Here is a 17288-nt window from a genome sequence, read left to right as displayed (position 1 = left end):
GAAAAATAATAATTAGTATTAGTATTAGTATTAATATATAAAACGTTCTCAATAATATTAGACTCATATTGACGGAAATTATTTAATAATTTAAATAAAAGAGAAATTGGTGTTCGCACCACAAAATTCTCCAATAAATCGAACAACATCAGCCAATGCTGTATTGGTCGGAGCCATTTTGGCAGCCATTGTCAACTTGTTCCAGTCGTCTTTGTTGGCGGCGCAGCCGGGTCGTTTGAACTGAACAGCTGACTGACCACGTGACCCACTGGCCACACCCACAACCGGATATCCGGTCACAATGCACGCAACTGCGGCTGCCGATGCTGAGTCAGCGCTGCCCAATGATGACTCGTACAGGTTCCTGTCATCTACTGGTAGCACCTGACAAATGCAAATTAATGGCATTAATTCAATTTGCATTTTTCGGCTTAGATATTATATTTTTGCTGAATGATTATAAAAGTAGATTTTTTTTCAATTCAAATTGAGTTTTATTCACAAAATCCTTACTAAAATGCAGTACATGTATAAATAATATAAAACACTTGTGAATTTTCCCCACACAAACAAGTCTGTGTGTGGGGAAAGAGTTCTAATGAAAAATAACTTGAACTAAAAATAGAATAATAAATATTTACAATATAACTTAAAAATTAAGAGTAAATTTAATTCAGTAAAGAAAGTATAGATGCTTGAATTGAATAAGTACAATATAACTATTACGGTATACGCAGCTTTAACATGGCACAAGATAAAATTTGAAACTTGAAAAATGATAAATTATGAGCAATATATTTATGATGTTGATATATTTATATATATATGATGATGAATATAAGAAAAATATATACATAGAATTAAAATCGGTAAGAGGAGTAGATAAGCTGATCAGTGGCATCCCTGCCGGTAGATATAGATTGAAGTCTGATAGCCATATGCAATAGCAAGTAAAATAAATGAAATACTTCTATATCAAGTCTCAAAATGTTGGAGTATTCACTTGAAAAGCCTACTGTATCTTATAGTCTATGCAATGAATGCTCAAAAGAGGGTATAGAGGGAAACGTTTGGAAGACAATTTTTGACCCCGCAGTTCTGTTTAGGGTAGTAAGGAGGTAAACATATCAAAAGTCCCCACCCCTACTCGCTGTGTTCAAAGGTACCATTTTTTGGTTTCTCGCATATAACTCGAAAACTATGTATCTTACGGACATAACTGTTATATTATACAAAATGAAAGCTTACAATTACTAGCAGGATGTAGCATTACTATAGAAACTACTCTTGTGCATGAAAATTTATCTGCAAAGTTTAAATAGTGGCCTCTTATTGATATAAATATATCAATATATATAATATATCAATCTATATCTACCCGCAGGGATGCCACTGATCAGCTTATCTACTCCTCTTACCAATTTTAATTCTATGTATATATTTTTCTTATATTCATTCATATTATATAGTGGGGGTCACATATTCTCAATTTGGCAATAATTTTTTTTTTTGTATCAATAGGTACTTTGAACTTGATTGTACATTCATATTATGTTATGTTATTAGATGTGATGTGTTGTACCCGCGGGCAGAGAAATTACTAATTATAAGGCCATTTCTTAAGCAAGAGAAACTTATAGTATAATTGCTAATTATTCTTTCAAATTAATTACAATACGGTAGAGAATCCACAAAGAAAACATTTTTGATGTTTCTCCCCTCACCTGGTCAACGTTCTGATCCATCGATATGGCCAGCACCCACTCTTTGATCGCTTCGTGCTGTTGGTTGTCGAGGTAGGGAGTTGCTGGCAGAGCTATTTCAGCTGGAAAGTCAGTGTTGCTGAAGTCGGAATGGTCGAGCAGATCCGGACTGCCTTCCTCAATCGCTTCAACCACATCCAAGTAGTGATTCAGCAAAACAAATGCCTCACTTTCTCGCCCTACATTCTAGACAACATTCAAACTGAGTTAGTGATACATAATGAACTAACAAACACAGATAATTCTAAAATTTAGTTGTACATATCCTGGGTAAAAAACCCAGGATACATTCCAAAATTTGATCATAATTTTTATATGACTAGGCGTACCGTATTTATTGAAGCACATAGGCTACATGATAGATGATACTATCTGAGGGAATTCAATTTGTTTGGAATTAAATCGGTGAGTTATGGATGGATGTAATGGAGCCGCGCTTTTTGGAAATTGAAAAAAAGATTGAATCACTCACTAATGAAGAAGCAGTCATTCGTAAAAATTTTGCTGCTCGCGAGGAGTCTCAGGAGAGCTGAATGGACGGATTAGCGCAGTATCAACGACGCAGCAATGTCAGATATTTGGCATACCTGAAGTCAGTGGGGAGAATATAACAACTGTCGTTACAAAGATGTTTAGCGAGAAACTTGACCTGAAAGTGGACACTTCACTGATTGATCGATGTCATCGCGTCGGCCGCCCTTCGGCCCCCGGCGAGTCCAGGGTCCGAACTGTCCTGGTAAAATTCATCAGCTACCAAACTCGGCGTGCTGTCATCTCGGCGAGGCGGCGGCTCAAGGGCACTCATAACACGATTCGCGAGGACCTCACGAAGCAGCGGAATAACTTCTTCAGGCAGGTGGCAGCAAGGGTTGGATTCAAGAATGTATGGACAATTGATGGAAGAATTGTATGGATCGAAAACGGAAAAATTCATTCGAGCAATCATGACATTGTGGACTCACAGAATAGATAATTTAAGCTAGTTTGATGATGGATAAGTGTGGTAGATTTGTGGGTTTGCGGATGAGAATCACGAGTAAGTTAATGTATTTATTTCTCTTCCATTAGAAAATATATAAATATTTATTCATTTATTCTTCTTATCATTCTGGAGATGAATATTATTATTATTTTCTTTTATTTGCAAATTACTCTATCTTGTGCGGTGCATTTTAATTGATATAGTATTAGAATGCAAATTGTTGTCATGTAATTAATATATTTCGCATGTAATTAGTTGATTGATTATTTCGATCAGATTTACAAAACAATTCGTTACCTACTAAATGTAATTTTTTTCTTGCTATTTAATTATCTGCATTGCTATCCTATACATCTGCCACTCTCTTCTGTTTCCTTTCTTTTGAATGAATGTTATATTTTAGTAGATCAATGCTGTTTGTGCTATGTTCTATTACTGTTGATATTTTACTGATTTATTCATTCATCTATTTTTCAAATCAATTCTCTCAGTTTGTGATGATTTTCCTCATGCCCTCATTCTATCTTGTTAGTTTAAGCCACATTTTACTTCCAATATGGACACTATCAATCGAATATCATTACATAGAATAAAAAGCATGATTTTTTTGTACTTTATTGATATATTTACTTCTTTTTTTGTAAGGATAAAAATTAAAATTTATCTTTCAAGACATATTTAGCATAGGAATTCTTTCTCTTATCACTTCCAATTATATTTAACTTGTATCACACTGAATTGATTCAAATAATTATTACATATCTGCTCTAGTAACTCATCTTGTTGAGCATCAGGCTGTCAGCTCTCATGTTTTGTTACTTGTTGCATGGAAGATCTTAAATGTTTCATTCAATAATCATCGAACTTAAAATTTTTTTATATAATAATATTGGAGTCAATGATGTTCGTCTGGCTTCCTGGTGGGCTTATTTTTTTTCTCCGCGCTTATAATTCACCTATTTTCACCTTTACTTTCTCTCTTCTTTTTTATATCCCTACTAATATTAAAATCTGGTTAAAGCATCATGATCTACATCTCATTAGTATTAATAGGTATGCAAGGGAGTATGAATGTTTGTGTGGTAGTGTTGAGATATTTTGATGTAGTCTATTGTTGTGGGGTCTGTCTCTGTCGGCCTTTTCCTCTCGCGTTAGTCATTGTAATCTTAGCTAATGAGTTATCGAAATGATGATGGCGCCGCGCTGAGCGTTGGGGAGCAGCTCCGCAATAATTTTCTTAATTATTCGAAATTTCTCAAAGTAGCTCATGTGAATGCGCAGTCTGTAGTTTGTCACATTTATGTGTTTCGTTTTATGTTTGAGACACAGGAGTGTGATGTGATCTTGGTATGCGAAACATGGTTGAAACTGATCGTGTCTTCAAGACGAGTTGAACTAGCGGGATACTCGTTGCTGAGAAATGATCGCCTTCATAAAAACGGAGGTGGTGTTGCAGCCTATGTGAAGCATGCTCTAAAGCCTAGAATTATTGTTAAATCCGAATCAAACAGAGCAAGTAAACCAGAGTTCATGTTTCTGGATATTCTTATTAATGGGAGCAAGGTGCTTATCGCTGTGTGCTACAGACCTCCGCACATTGGGTTTATGGAGGAGTTTGGAGTGGCCCTCATTGAGAGTATGGCTGCCTGCAGACATATCATAGTCATGGGTGACTTTAACACGGACTCACTTACTCACGATTCACCTGGAAAAAATTAATTAATGACAATTTTCAACTCCTGTAATTTATCCCTGCTGCCTCTGCGGGCCACTCACCACACCTCAGCCTCCCACACCCTGTTGGATCTGATTGCTGTTTCAGAGGAGGATGCTGTCAGAACACATGGACAGATGCCGGCTCCAGGATTGTCACACCATGACCTTATTTACTGTGTATATGCCATCAAAGTTCCCAAGACTGAGCCAAGATTGATTCATTATCGAGATTTCAAGAATATTAACTATCCTGAACTTTTTAGAGAGGCGTCTGGTCTGCCCTGGTACTGTTTTTACTTTACAAATGATGTTAATGTAATGCTGACAATGTTTTATGAGTATACCTCTTCAACAAGTTTGTACCTCCTAAGGTGAGGCGCGTAACAAGAGTACCGGCGCCATGGATTAGTCCTGAGATCAGGCGGCTGATGAAGGAGCGAGACAGATTATGTAGACTTTCCAGGCGCTCACGTGACCCGCTGCTGTTTGCCGAGTATAAAAGAGCAAGGAATCACTGCAAACAGCAACTTCGAAACTCTAAGTGCCAATACTTTTGCAGCACTCTTGGGTCTGCTAGATCTACTGCATCCAAATGGCGAACACTGAGGAAACTCGGAGTTGGCAAGGATATGAACAGGTTGATACTGAATCACAGCCCTGATGAATTGAATGATTTCTTTGTGGATATTCCAGGGACATTGGATATGGCACAAGAGTATACAGACCAGTACAGGACAGCTCGAAGGCAGGATGAGTTCTACTTTGCTGCGGACACTGAAGCCAAAGTACTGAATGCAATCTTGTCCATCAAGAGTGAAGCTGTTGGTGCTGATTTGCTTCCAATGAAATTTATCAAAATTATTTTGCCTATTGCCCTTCCATTCATCACACATCTCTATAACACATCACCCATTTCTTCTGTTTTCCCCACTGAATTCAAAACCTCCAAAATCATCCCTCTCAATAAAACTTCCAATCCTTCCTCTCCATCTGATTATCGTCCAGTTTCAGTGCTGTCTGTCAGTTCCAAGGGGCTAGAAAAATATGCACATGAACAAATTAATGGTCATGTTTCAACTTTCAACCTTCTCAATAAATTCGAATCAGGCTTCAGGGAGGGATACAGTAGGCTACTATGAGTGTCCTTTTATGTGTAACAGATGATATACGCTTGGCTATGGATAATGGACAGCTTACTCTGATGGTACTGATTGATATGAGTAAGGCCTTTAATTCAATATATCATCCTCTTCTTCTTAAAAAATTGATTAATCTGGAATTTTCAGCCAGCAGCATTGCCTGGATTAGATCATATCTAGCAGATAGACAGCAGTGTGTACTGGCAAATGGAGGACAATCTGGGTGGTAGGTGGTAAATAGGGGTGTGCCACAGGGATCGGTGCTGGGCCCTCTGTTATTCAGCTTATACATTAATGACTTACCTCACAGACTTACCAATACTAAATATCACATGTATGCTGACGACCTGCAAATTTACTTGCATTTTGACATTGACGACTTTGACAACGCTGTTAACTAAATGAACTTTGACTTACTCAGCATCACGGAATGGACATCACAACATGGTTTAAACATAATTGAAAGCAAATCAAAAGCAATAGTAATGGGACATAATAGACGCTTACCTAACCTTGACTATGCCAATGGACCTTTTGTGACAATAAATGACCAACAGTTGGAGTACTGTAATACAGTAAAAGATTTGGGTGTCTTAATGAACAGACATCTCGACTGGACCGAACACATTACTAGCACTTGTAATAGGGTCTTTGCTGGCATACATTCTCTGAAGAAGATCAGCCCTTTTCTACCTTTTCAGGTAAGATTGATGCTGGTAAAGACCCTAATCTTCCCGACCTTTCTCTACTGTGACGCTGTTACCCATGACATGACTGTGGCATTGTCTGATAGGCTCCAGAGAGCTCAAAATTATTGCTTAAGATTTGTTAATAATCTAGATCGAGGTAAACATATCACTCCCTACTTCGTTCAGCTAAAGGTTTCAGCTCTGCTCAGGCTCAAAAGGTTTCAATCCTACCGCATACATATGTTCCTATTTAAACTAATCGCCAATAAGAGCCCTGATTATTTGAGTATTAAATTTAGATTTCTAGGAGAGGTTGGGAGTGGTGGAACTAGAAATAGTTTGTCTGTGTTGAGTGTGCCTAGGCATCGTACGGTGGTCTATAACATGTCTTTTCTTTGTACGTGTGTGTGTGTGTGTGTGTGTGTGTGTGTGTGTGTTGTGTGTGTGTGTGTGTGTGTGTGTATGTGTGTGTGTGTGTGTGTGTGTGTGTGTGTGTGTGTGTGTGTGTGTGTGTGTGTGTGTGTGTGTGAGAATGTAGAATCTGGAAATTGGCTCCTTGATGGTCTTTTTTTTACAATCAATTAAATATAAATGTGATTTACTTATTCACTTCAAGATTTATAATAATATGTAGGAATGGAATGTATAGCAAACACTATAGTTGTCGTTTTTCTATACATTAGGATCTCTTTTTTTGTTCACTACAGTGATGAAGTATCACTACTGTTGATCAGTATTGTTATATACATTTTTTCCAAGTTAATTTATCTTCTTCTCTTTTCAATTATTTAAAATTTGTTATTTTAAATAAGTAGATATTGTTTGTTTTTTCATATTGTTTGGAATTTTTTTCTTTAGGCTATCATATTATTTGTATTTTTTGTATTGTTATCTTGTAATAGAGAGTTAAGTGTAAGAGAGGGCCGTCTGCGCCCTAACATCGCTCTCACCGAAAATAAAAGCAGTAATTCAATTCAATTATTACTCTTACTTTATTGCGATCTATTCATGTTTTTCATATGAAATTCAATGATAGGCCTACAGCATGAAGAGACTATGTCCATTTCATTTGTACTGGTGGCAAACTTTTACATTAAAAATAATTATTTGATAAAATCCCAGTTAAATTGTAATGAGAACAAATTCCTTCAAAAAATAATTGATAATAATACGTTTCGAGGGAAATAATTAAGAACAAAAAAATTGGGAAGAATCGGGATTCGAACCGAGGAACCATCGCTCCAAAAGCAAGCGTTTTACCATTACGCTACACGCCTCCGTTCAAAAATAATTGTCTTGTAAAAGCATTATAAAACCTCCTCATAAGAAAACACACTTCTGGGCTACAACAATGACAATGTAGCCTATGACGTAAATGGAACTTCATGTATGGTAGCATGAATGAAGTTTGAGCATTAATTCTGAAAAATCTAGAAGGAAAATTGAAATTTGGGCTTTCAGGTGCATGAGATTGATATTTTTAGAATCTATGTGCAAAATTTGGAGATCTAAATCATTCCCGTTTTTTCGGTATGCAATCCACAAGTTGACATGTTTTGATGCGAACAAACGAACAAACACAACCCTACTCTCTCTTATTATATAGATGCCTAAGTTGCATTGCCATATCGTGGCATTGATTGATTTTAAAGAAATTTGCAAAATATGTCACCCTGGCCTCGATGCCAGCCTCATAGTAAGCCTTGTCAGCTGGAATGATGTCGGAATGCCGCAGTAGAGCGATGGATATCCTACAGACGATTTCCTCGAGTGCCTTGATGGGTCGACATGCGGTGCGCACCGCGTAGTAGTGACTTATGCGCATCAGTGTGTCCAACTCCACATGAGTCGCTCCCCCACCGTCCGTTGTCGATCTCATGCTCTCCGTCTGTATAATCAGAAACAATTATAGCTAGGGTGACAATTAATATGGAATCCAGCTCAATAACTGAATAATTGAGAATACTATATAATGATCAAATGCCTACCAAATTCAATTAAAACATCGTTGAAGGTTGAATTGTACACTATCCAAGATTATGGTACAATAAAATAGAATGGAATGTTTATTTTGTTCAACAATAATATAGACTCATCCATACAATTGAACAACGTCAAGCTGTTGAACAACCAACGTTGGTTCAGTCATTAGTAATTACATTACCGATACATCAATCGACAGTCAGCACTATAAGAAATAACTTCTAAAACTTTTCATTTAATCATTAATCTAAAAAAACATATATGTATAACTTACATCAAGTATTATTAGAAAATTCGTCTATACTATAATACGTCATATTAACTGAAACCCGGTATAGATCTGATTTAAATGTAGCTGACCTACAATTCAAATTAGTTGGCAGTCTATTCAATAATTTGGCGCCAATATAACTAGGTTTTTCTTGTCAAATCTATGAGACTGAATACAGAGATTGGTCCTATGTCTAGTATTATGATTCAAAGCATCTGATTTTGTCGTGAAAACCAAAAAAGGAAAACCAAAATAGTCCAGTCAATGAAGGTCCAAAAAAACAGTTTCGATCCGAAAATTAAATAAAAGCTGAATTTCCCACCATCGATATAACCCTCCCGGAGGGTCATTCTCCCAAAAGTCCCAAGAAATCCCCTTGAAGCTTTCCGCCCCAGCCCCCTAAAACATGAAAAATGCAGGTGAACACGGGAAATCAATGATCTCTGTAACCATTAATCGGAAACAGTTCTATTATATGCCATTCGATTCATCACATTATGAACTACAATATTAGTTCCATTCATTTTTTCAATAAAATAAACAGTTTTCTTGATAAAATAATATATATGTAAAGATTTAGGGGTTTTTAGATTTGATTTTTTTGTTTTCTTCGATTAACTTCGAAGCAGGTAGTTTCAAAGACAAGTGAGACAATTAATTAATGTAGCCACTCTCATTTCAAATCCATTGATGTATATTGTTCGATTTTACGCCTTGGAAGGGGAACCAGTCTACGCGGAACAGCGCGGCTGACTCTCTTAGCAATAGTAAACAGCAAACTGGAAATCAATTATCTCTGTAACCAATAATCGGAAAAAAATCTATCATATGTCATTCGATTCGTTACATTATGGACTACAATATTAGTCGTATTCATTTCCTCAATAAATCAAACTGTTTCCTTGATAAAATAACATATATGTAAAGATTTAGGGATTTTTCGATTTGATTTTTGTAACAGTCGACGCGGTACGGCGTGGCTGACTCTCTTCACCATAGTAAACAGTAAAATAGTAGGCCTACTGCTTTTGAAGTTGCATCTTATTTACACTATGGCGCTCGAAACAATAAATTTTGTCTATTGTTTTGACATGCGATGAAACTAATTTTTCACATTTCAATTCTCTAAATTCTCTAAAATCATTTGGTTGTTATATATGTGCTAAATCATGCATTCTATGACAGACAAAGATATTGTTTGCAACCGATAAAATATTCATACTATTACATAATAATATTATAATACATATTTAAAATATGTGTGAATGATCATAATTCTATGCTAAAATTTATCATAAGTTATGAATGTCAGAAACTGAGATAAATCATAGATTACAATAGTGTTAACAGTGGCAATTTTCTGAAAAATCATAGCGTGCAGTGTTTGCTGTTTTCTACAGTAAATATTCTCCAAGCCAGGTTGATAATCTACCTACAGTTGAGTCAAATATACAAGGTGGGGCAGAGATGACTGACGAGTTTGGAGGGGGCACTGCTCAGCCTGTGGTGGGAGTAGGCAGGCTCGGTGGGCGTCATTGTACAGTCCCGGGAGAATAGTTTTTAGTGTGCATCATGAATTGGACGGGAGAGTATCGCGGTTATGATGTTTGCGCTTTTTACGAAAATCAACATTCGATTATCGCAGTTCAACGGGCGTTTCGACGACAATTTAACATTCCTGTCCACAAACCCGTCCCATCTGTGAACTCTATCAGAGCGTGGATTCGTCAACTCGAGAAAACTGGTAGTACACGACAAGAAAGAAGACATGGCGCACCAAGAACAGTGAGAACTCCCGAAAATATTGAAATTGTGAGAGCAGCAGTCGAGCAATCACTGAGGCGTTCTGCACGCAGGCATGCAATAGCTTTGGGGATGTCCAACCGTTCAATTAGGAGGATTCTTCATGAACATTTGTTTTTTCATCCATATAAAATCATGATTGTGCAAAAATTAAATGCCGCCGATTTTTTGAACCGTAAAAATTGTTGCAAGGAAATGCTTCAACGCATCCCGGCAATGGCGACTCTTTTCTGCAGTGACGAGGCTCATTTTCATCTGTGTGGAGCTGTCAACAAACAAAACTTCCGGTACTGGGAAGCAAATAACCCTCGACAACTTCATGAAAGACCACTTAATTCACCAAAAGTGACAGTTTGGTGTGCCGTTTCTCAATTTGGAGTGATAGGGCCATACTTCTTCGAAGATGACAACATCACCGTCATGTTACAAACGTTTCTGCAACCCAAATTGGAAGAACTTGCTGAGGAACAAGACTTGGGGGAAATATGGTTTCAGCAGGATGGGGCTACAGCCCACACAGCGCGCATTTCAATGGATTTGTTGAGAGAAATGTTCCCAGGGCGACTTATCTCTCTGAGGGGGGACGTGAAGTGGCCGGCACGCTCACCCGATTTGAGTGTCTGTGACTTTTTCCTGTGGGGCTACCTCAAAGAAAAGGTTTTCAAACATTGCCCACACACTTTGGAAGAGCTTAAGGAGAAAATCAGGGAGGAGATTCAGGCCTTGACAGTGGCAATATGCCAAAATGCGTTTGAAAATTTCAAAAATAGGCTACATCAGTGTATAGCTGCTGATGGCCGCCATTTAACCGATATAATTTTCAAAAACTAACACTAAAAACTATTTTTCGAGCTGAATTCAATAAACCAAACCATTTTTTTCTAAGTTTCTCCGTTCATTATTTATAACCCTTTCAAACTCGTCAGTCGGCTCTGCCCCACCCTGTATATGACGGCTGCGACATCAAAAAATTATACATTGGGCTTGTTGAGTTGAAACTTTCTATGATTCTCTCTGTAAAGTAGCATATCTTCCGTTCTTACTAGTTGAATCTACATTATCTAGTGTAATATTACATTTTTTCTCGCATTTGAATCGAATCTTCAATTCGAGATCTATGGAACTTTATAGTAAATATCAGAGTCATCAATAGACGGACAAACTTTTTGACGGAGAATTTATTATCGTAAATGTTTGTTGCATTGTTCCATGGTGTCACCGAGGCAGGGTTAACAAAATTACTAGATAAATGGTTTATTTAAATCGAGATATATATAAAAATTTGAAATAATAGTTTCAAAATAAAGTTTTATTGAGAACAGATGTAGAATGTGAATTCTAAACTTGTAAGTTATAATTTTTGGTGACGTGTCTGTAAAATCTATACTGAACAAGGCGTTGGCTTTGTGACTTGCAACTTAGGTTTTTTCCTGTTCTAACCCTCTCTAGAAAAATGGCTGGCTACGAGTGTTGTTGTAGAGTTTTGCTCTGAATCATTTTCGTTTATTAATGTTTTAAATTGAGTTTTATACAAATTTTTGTGTTCTATTTTGTTAAGATTTAGCTGTTTGTATCTTCAAGCCCATAGCCACTGTTTTTCAACTGTAAACTAGATAAGTATTTTAGTTCGTGGTTACTCTAAAAATAATTAGGCTTAAGATATAGTTCTTTGTGTATTTGTATAAATTCATATGAAGATTATAAGTTAATTTGCTCTGAAAACTGGATTTCTCATTCATAGGCAATAGATCCATTCACAATTTATCAAGAATCTATTTCATTGGAGCCGACAACTATCCTTAGGTTGATAGGTGTTAAATGCTATTCCAACCGTTTAAGGAAAAATTGGTAGCACGGCACTAGACAGTCCAATATGAAAATTCAGTAGATTCTGAAGATGAAAGCCATGCAAACATACAAATTAAGGAAGAGAAAGCATGCATAAAAGGTAGGAAAATCATGAATGTGTTTCACATTAAAGCAAAAAAAAGCCTACCGTATAAGATGAATCATCATCTTCTATTATTTTTGTTAACATATCGATTTTTCACCTCCACTCGCATCTTGACATTCATTACACAAGGGCCTTAATGAGAAATTTATAAATGGAAGTAGAGCATATGAGCAAAATCATACTGGAATCACAAAGTTGGCAGAAGCTTCTCTTGATGTCGATTAATGTTGATTGATATTGATTTTGATTCGGGCACCAAAAGAATTGATCATTTTCTATTTTAAGCATTCAAATTAAATCTATTGAACATGATTTCTCATGACTTGGCATTCACAGATTTAGTATGGTGAAGCAGGTTGAAGCTTTGGGAAAGCTTGGGTGGAGAATGGTTTTTATACCATTCTAGTTCATTGTGATCATTGAAGGGCTGAAGTGATGAGTTAGTTCAAGTGAATTCTAGTACACAAGTATTTTGTGCTTATAATGGGCTCTTCTTTATTTTCTATCGATGTTTTGCTGCAGTAGAGAAAATTGAAAATGTTGGTTTTACATCTTATAAGCTTTATAAATAATAGAAATAAACGGTAATATAAATTTGATAAGTCCAGTATTAAATTAATCGATGTTGATTTTTATTGTATCGCTTTTTATCAATGTTACATGCACTGTTTGCATGTAATTCATCACTATTTTCTCAAGAATTAGTTTTTTTATGAATTCCATGATCTGAAAATTGAATTTAAATGCTATTTGGATGACGTTCACATTCCACTGGTTTTTTCACAATAATTGTTACGTTGAAGAGTGAGGCAATTTAATCCATTTGAAAGTAAAAGAAAATCACAGTGCAATTTGAACAGTGGATAGTAGCTTTGAAATTCAGTTGCTCAATTGATTTCGGCTTGATACTATCATTTGCAATTTGAGTTGATCAGAAATATGCATTGTATATAATTTTTATATTTAAGTTTGACTAATCTTTTATCACAGTCTCGCTTTCATTCATAAACATGATAATCATAAATACGTCGATTACCTTGAAAATGTAGCTTATCTTACGTCGAACAATGTACAATGCAAACAATTTTCATCAAATTACTATTATAATGATCATTGGAGATTCTGCCTGTGATTGAGAAAAAGTCTTTTTATGAGCCTTGAAATCCGTACCTAGAAAAAGTTGCATTATTACTAGAAATGTTGTTATTTTTACTATTTATTAGACACTGCACATTGATTTTTGTGATTATAGAGATCAACTACTTTATCACGACAAGGATAAATAGGGAAATTGTGAGATGAGGATAACATCCATAGTTAAATTTACATAGCATCAATTTGAAAGCTCTGATAATAATGATTTGAACGGAACTGCAATTCTGGCTTGGTATTGCCTCTTCATGTTCAGTGAGAATAGAAAGCTTCAGAGTAATTCGTTCTCAGTATATGTGATAATATTGGCAATATTTGGTAAAAATTGTTAATATTTGAACCGAATCAGCAACAAATTAATCTACTTTCAGCTTGAAAATTCTCAACTTATTAGGAGTACAGTGTTATCATATAGTATCTCAGGTAGGCCTACCCTTTTATTATTTTTTTTGTTCAAGTGATCTGACGATGATGTTCATTCCATTATCAAGTGTTTAAATTATAAAGTGTAATGAAACAAGAAAAGCTATGAAAAGAAATTTTGAATCTTCATTTTTCACAAAATAAGGATAAGATGAATGAGTCGGACACATAATATATCATGAAACTTCATTGAAAAACATCAATATCTGAAACTGAAGTTATCAAATTGTGATACCTCTGACTCGTATTGAGAAGGCACACTTCAAATTAATATAATAAATTCTGTTAGCAGACAACGAAATCCTGATTTTTATCATGAGCATGGTTGAATCAAGAAAATTATAATATTTTTTTAGAGTATTGAAAAGTGAAAATCTAGATACAGCGCATGTCAAAACAATAGACGAAATTGATTGTTTCGAGCGCCATAGTGTAAATGAAATGCAATGTAGATAGCAGTATTATTCTGTTTACTATGATGAAGGGAGTCAGCCGCGTTGGCTGTTTCCCTTCCCACAGCGTCAATTTGAATCGCAAATGCATAACAATATACATCAATGAATTCGCAATGAAAGTGGCTACAATTATTATTCGTCTCATTTTTCTTTAAAACTACTTGCTTCGAAGTTAATCGGAGAAAAAAAATCAAATCGAAAAACCCCAAAATTTTTACATATATATAATTTTATCAAGTAAACTGTTTGATTTATTGAGGAAATGAATAAGACTAATATTGTAGTCCATAATGTAACGAATCGAATGACATATGATAGATTTTTTTCCGATTATTGGTTACAGAGATAATTGATTTCCTGTTTGCTGTTTACTATGGCTAAGAGAGTCAGCCGCGCCGTACCGCGTCAACTGTTTCCCCTTCCACGGCGTCATATCGAATCGCAAATTCATAACAATATACATCAATGGATTTGCAATGAGAGTGGCTACATTATTTATTTGGCTCATTTTTCTTTAAAACTATTTGTTTGATGTTAATCGAAGAAAACGAAAAAATCAAATCACAAACCCCCTAAATTTTACCATATAAGTTATATTATTTTATTAGGAAAATTGATAATTTTATTGAAAAAATGAATATATAACTAATATTTTAGTGCAAAATACAATACAATGGTGCAAAATATGAAAGAGGTCTTGCAGTACAGTACCTACACCAGGCCCTACAACTAGAATGATCAAATCATAGACACCCACTTATTTTACTTCTCAAATTATTCTTGTTGTGGGGCTGGATGTTATAAGTAGATACTGGCTCTAGGGTAGTGTGTGGGAATTAAATTATGTTTTTATGGGACTTGACTATTCGTCTGATAGTAAATAGTAATGTTTTAAGACTTTTGTTGGTGGGGAGTCCTTTGCAGGAGATATTCATCTGATATGACAACATATACCTAATTATAGATGTTAACTATTAGTTGAAACATAAAATTACATGGCAACCCAGCATAAATATTAGACGTTATAAAATTAGCTCTAGTAGTACTTGCGATGGGAAGAAAATAATTGAAGTTCAAATTGGCACTAACCAGGCCATAGAGCATGTCTCGCAGATGTGCCCAGTGCTCGAAAGCATCGGGACCGTCAAGTCCAGGCATTGCCAGAATGTCGGTTGCAATCCGCCTATAGATGTTGTAGTTCTGAGGGAATGGAGGAGCATCCAGCTGCACGTACAGACTCAGTGCTTTCAACGAATATCCTTCCTGAATAAACCGTCAATAGTTAATGCATAGACTAATACTATACTATACAATACAGAATGACTTTATACTATACAAAACTATGACAACCATCTGGATGAAATTGACTTGATTTTGGCTCTCTTTCCCCTTCCCCTACATGAAGATTCACTACCTACTTGAAATCCCAACTCGAGTCTACGCACAGACCATAGTGCCCACGTAAGCACTACGTTTTATAACATAATTTCGTGTTTTATAACAAGTTTTTCCTTTTCCGCACGAAGTCTGAAAAAGATCAAAGAAAAAGTATAACTTTTTGTTACATGTGTTATAAGAACGTTTTACTACTTATAACATGTTACAAGTTATAGAATGGAGTTGAAATATGTGGTGGGGGAATTAGCTGAATCATCAGCTGCTAACAGGCAGCTATTACAGGCGCGGATCCAGGACCCTAAACTGTGGGGGGGGGGCGATTGGGGTCGTCCAGAGGACACCCCACCTGAAAATTGTTGAGGTTTTTAATCGAAAACAGCATTTGAAAGCTTCATTTGTTGAAATTGATTAGATTTTTGAACTTTTTCATTTAAATGCTCAAGTCATGATACTTATTTCTGCAACTACAGTACTTTAAATATACATTGGGTCTTGCATTTTATATTGTAGTTCTGATTTTCAATATATTGTTTGGGTACATAAATTTCCTTGTGCTAGATACAGAGTGGCCCAAAAACCTTCTATTTTCGGTTAATTTTCAAGTTTTAAGTTATTTTCGCCAAATTCTGTAATCGATCAGAAAAATGTGCTCCCGTCTTTTATTTAGATTATGAAATTCCTAATAAAATGAGATTATTCGGAACTTTCTATCCTCAATGAGTACTGAGTTACAATTTTTCAAAAATAAGTGAAATTATAAAAAAATTAATTTTGATAATTTTTTTTTAATATCTTCCGATTGTCACCATTTAAATGTATAATTCAAGATTCCTCTGAGCGTAGTTTTGTGCTCTATAGGCTTTATCTTATATAGATTTCCAGGTAAACCTGACAACAATGATCCTTGTATTTTGGAAAACACCTGAGTTTTAGCTTCATTCATCATCAGCAACTCCATTGTCATCACATTCAGATTTCGCACCATGATATAAGTTCATTAGATCATGTTCTATGAGAATCACCCGTTATATGCTCTTAATTTAGTGTAGGTGAGTACACCCAGAAAGAAAAAATGTAGTTTGGTTACCCAGACCAAGAACATTATTCAACTTTAATGAAAAATCTAAGCTTATATAGATAGCACTATATCATCACAGTCAGTATTTTGCTTTGAAAGAAGCTGATAAATTGAATAATAATATGAAATGCTTTAAAATTAAATTTGAAGAAAATGGTTCTTAAAATATTGGTTTAAAATATTGATACATTTGTAGATAATACTTTTGATTTGAATATTGTCTAGTTTTCGTTATTTTATAGAAGATTTATAATACTCTTTTTACTGTTCCACTCAGTGGTGTATATTCAAACTCATTATCATAGAGGATTAAACAGTAGGCACTGGTTTTTTCTGAGAAATTATTTGTTGTTTCCAATGTCAACTTTATGTCTACTGCACCAGATTTCAATAGTTCATTTTGCTTACTACAGTCTATAATAACCAATGGTGCATATTCATCAAATGTTTTATACTCAATTGATGTACTGCTGTTATAAGGA

The 17288-nt window shown here is 35.4% G+C and overlaps 1 protein-coding gene across 1 annotated transcript in view; it reads right to left on the bottom strand.

Annotated features, from left to right (window-relative positions):
* Nucleotides 1-63: 63 nt before the first annotated feature.
* LOC111052367 (intraflagellar transport protein 172 homolog) overlaps nt 64-17288 on the bottom strand; it is an 89065-nt gene continuing 71840 nt past the window's right edge. Inside the window, exons 28-31 of the mRNA XM_039429455.1 lie at nt 15420-15597; nt 7962-8177; nt 1725-1949; nt 64-384 (exon numbers count right to left, since the gene is read on the bottom strand). Coding sequence (XP_039285389.1) covers nt 91-384; nt 1725-1949; nt 7962-8177; nt 15420-15597 — 913 coding nt within the window. The 3' untranslated portion in view covers nt 64-90. The remainder of the gene's footprint in view (nt 385-1724; nt 1950-7961; nt 8178-15419; nt 15598-17288) is intronic.

Source organism: Nilaparvata lugens, chromosome 5 (assembly GCF_014356525.2).
Source record: "Nilaparvata lugens isolate BPH chromosome 5, ASM1435652v1, whole genome shotgun sequence".
NCBI classification, from domain to species: domain Eukaryota; kingdom Metazoa; phylum Arthropoda; class Insecta; order Hemiptera; family Delphacidae; genus Nilaparvata; species Nilaparvata lugens.
Note: the sequence above shows the minus strand (reverse complement) of the source record. Positions and strands in the feature narration are given on the sequence as shown.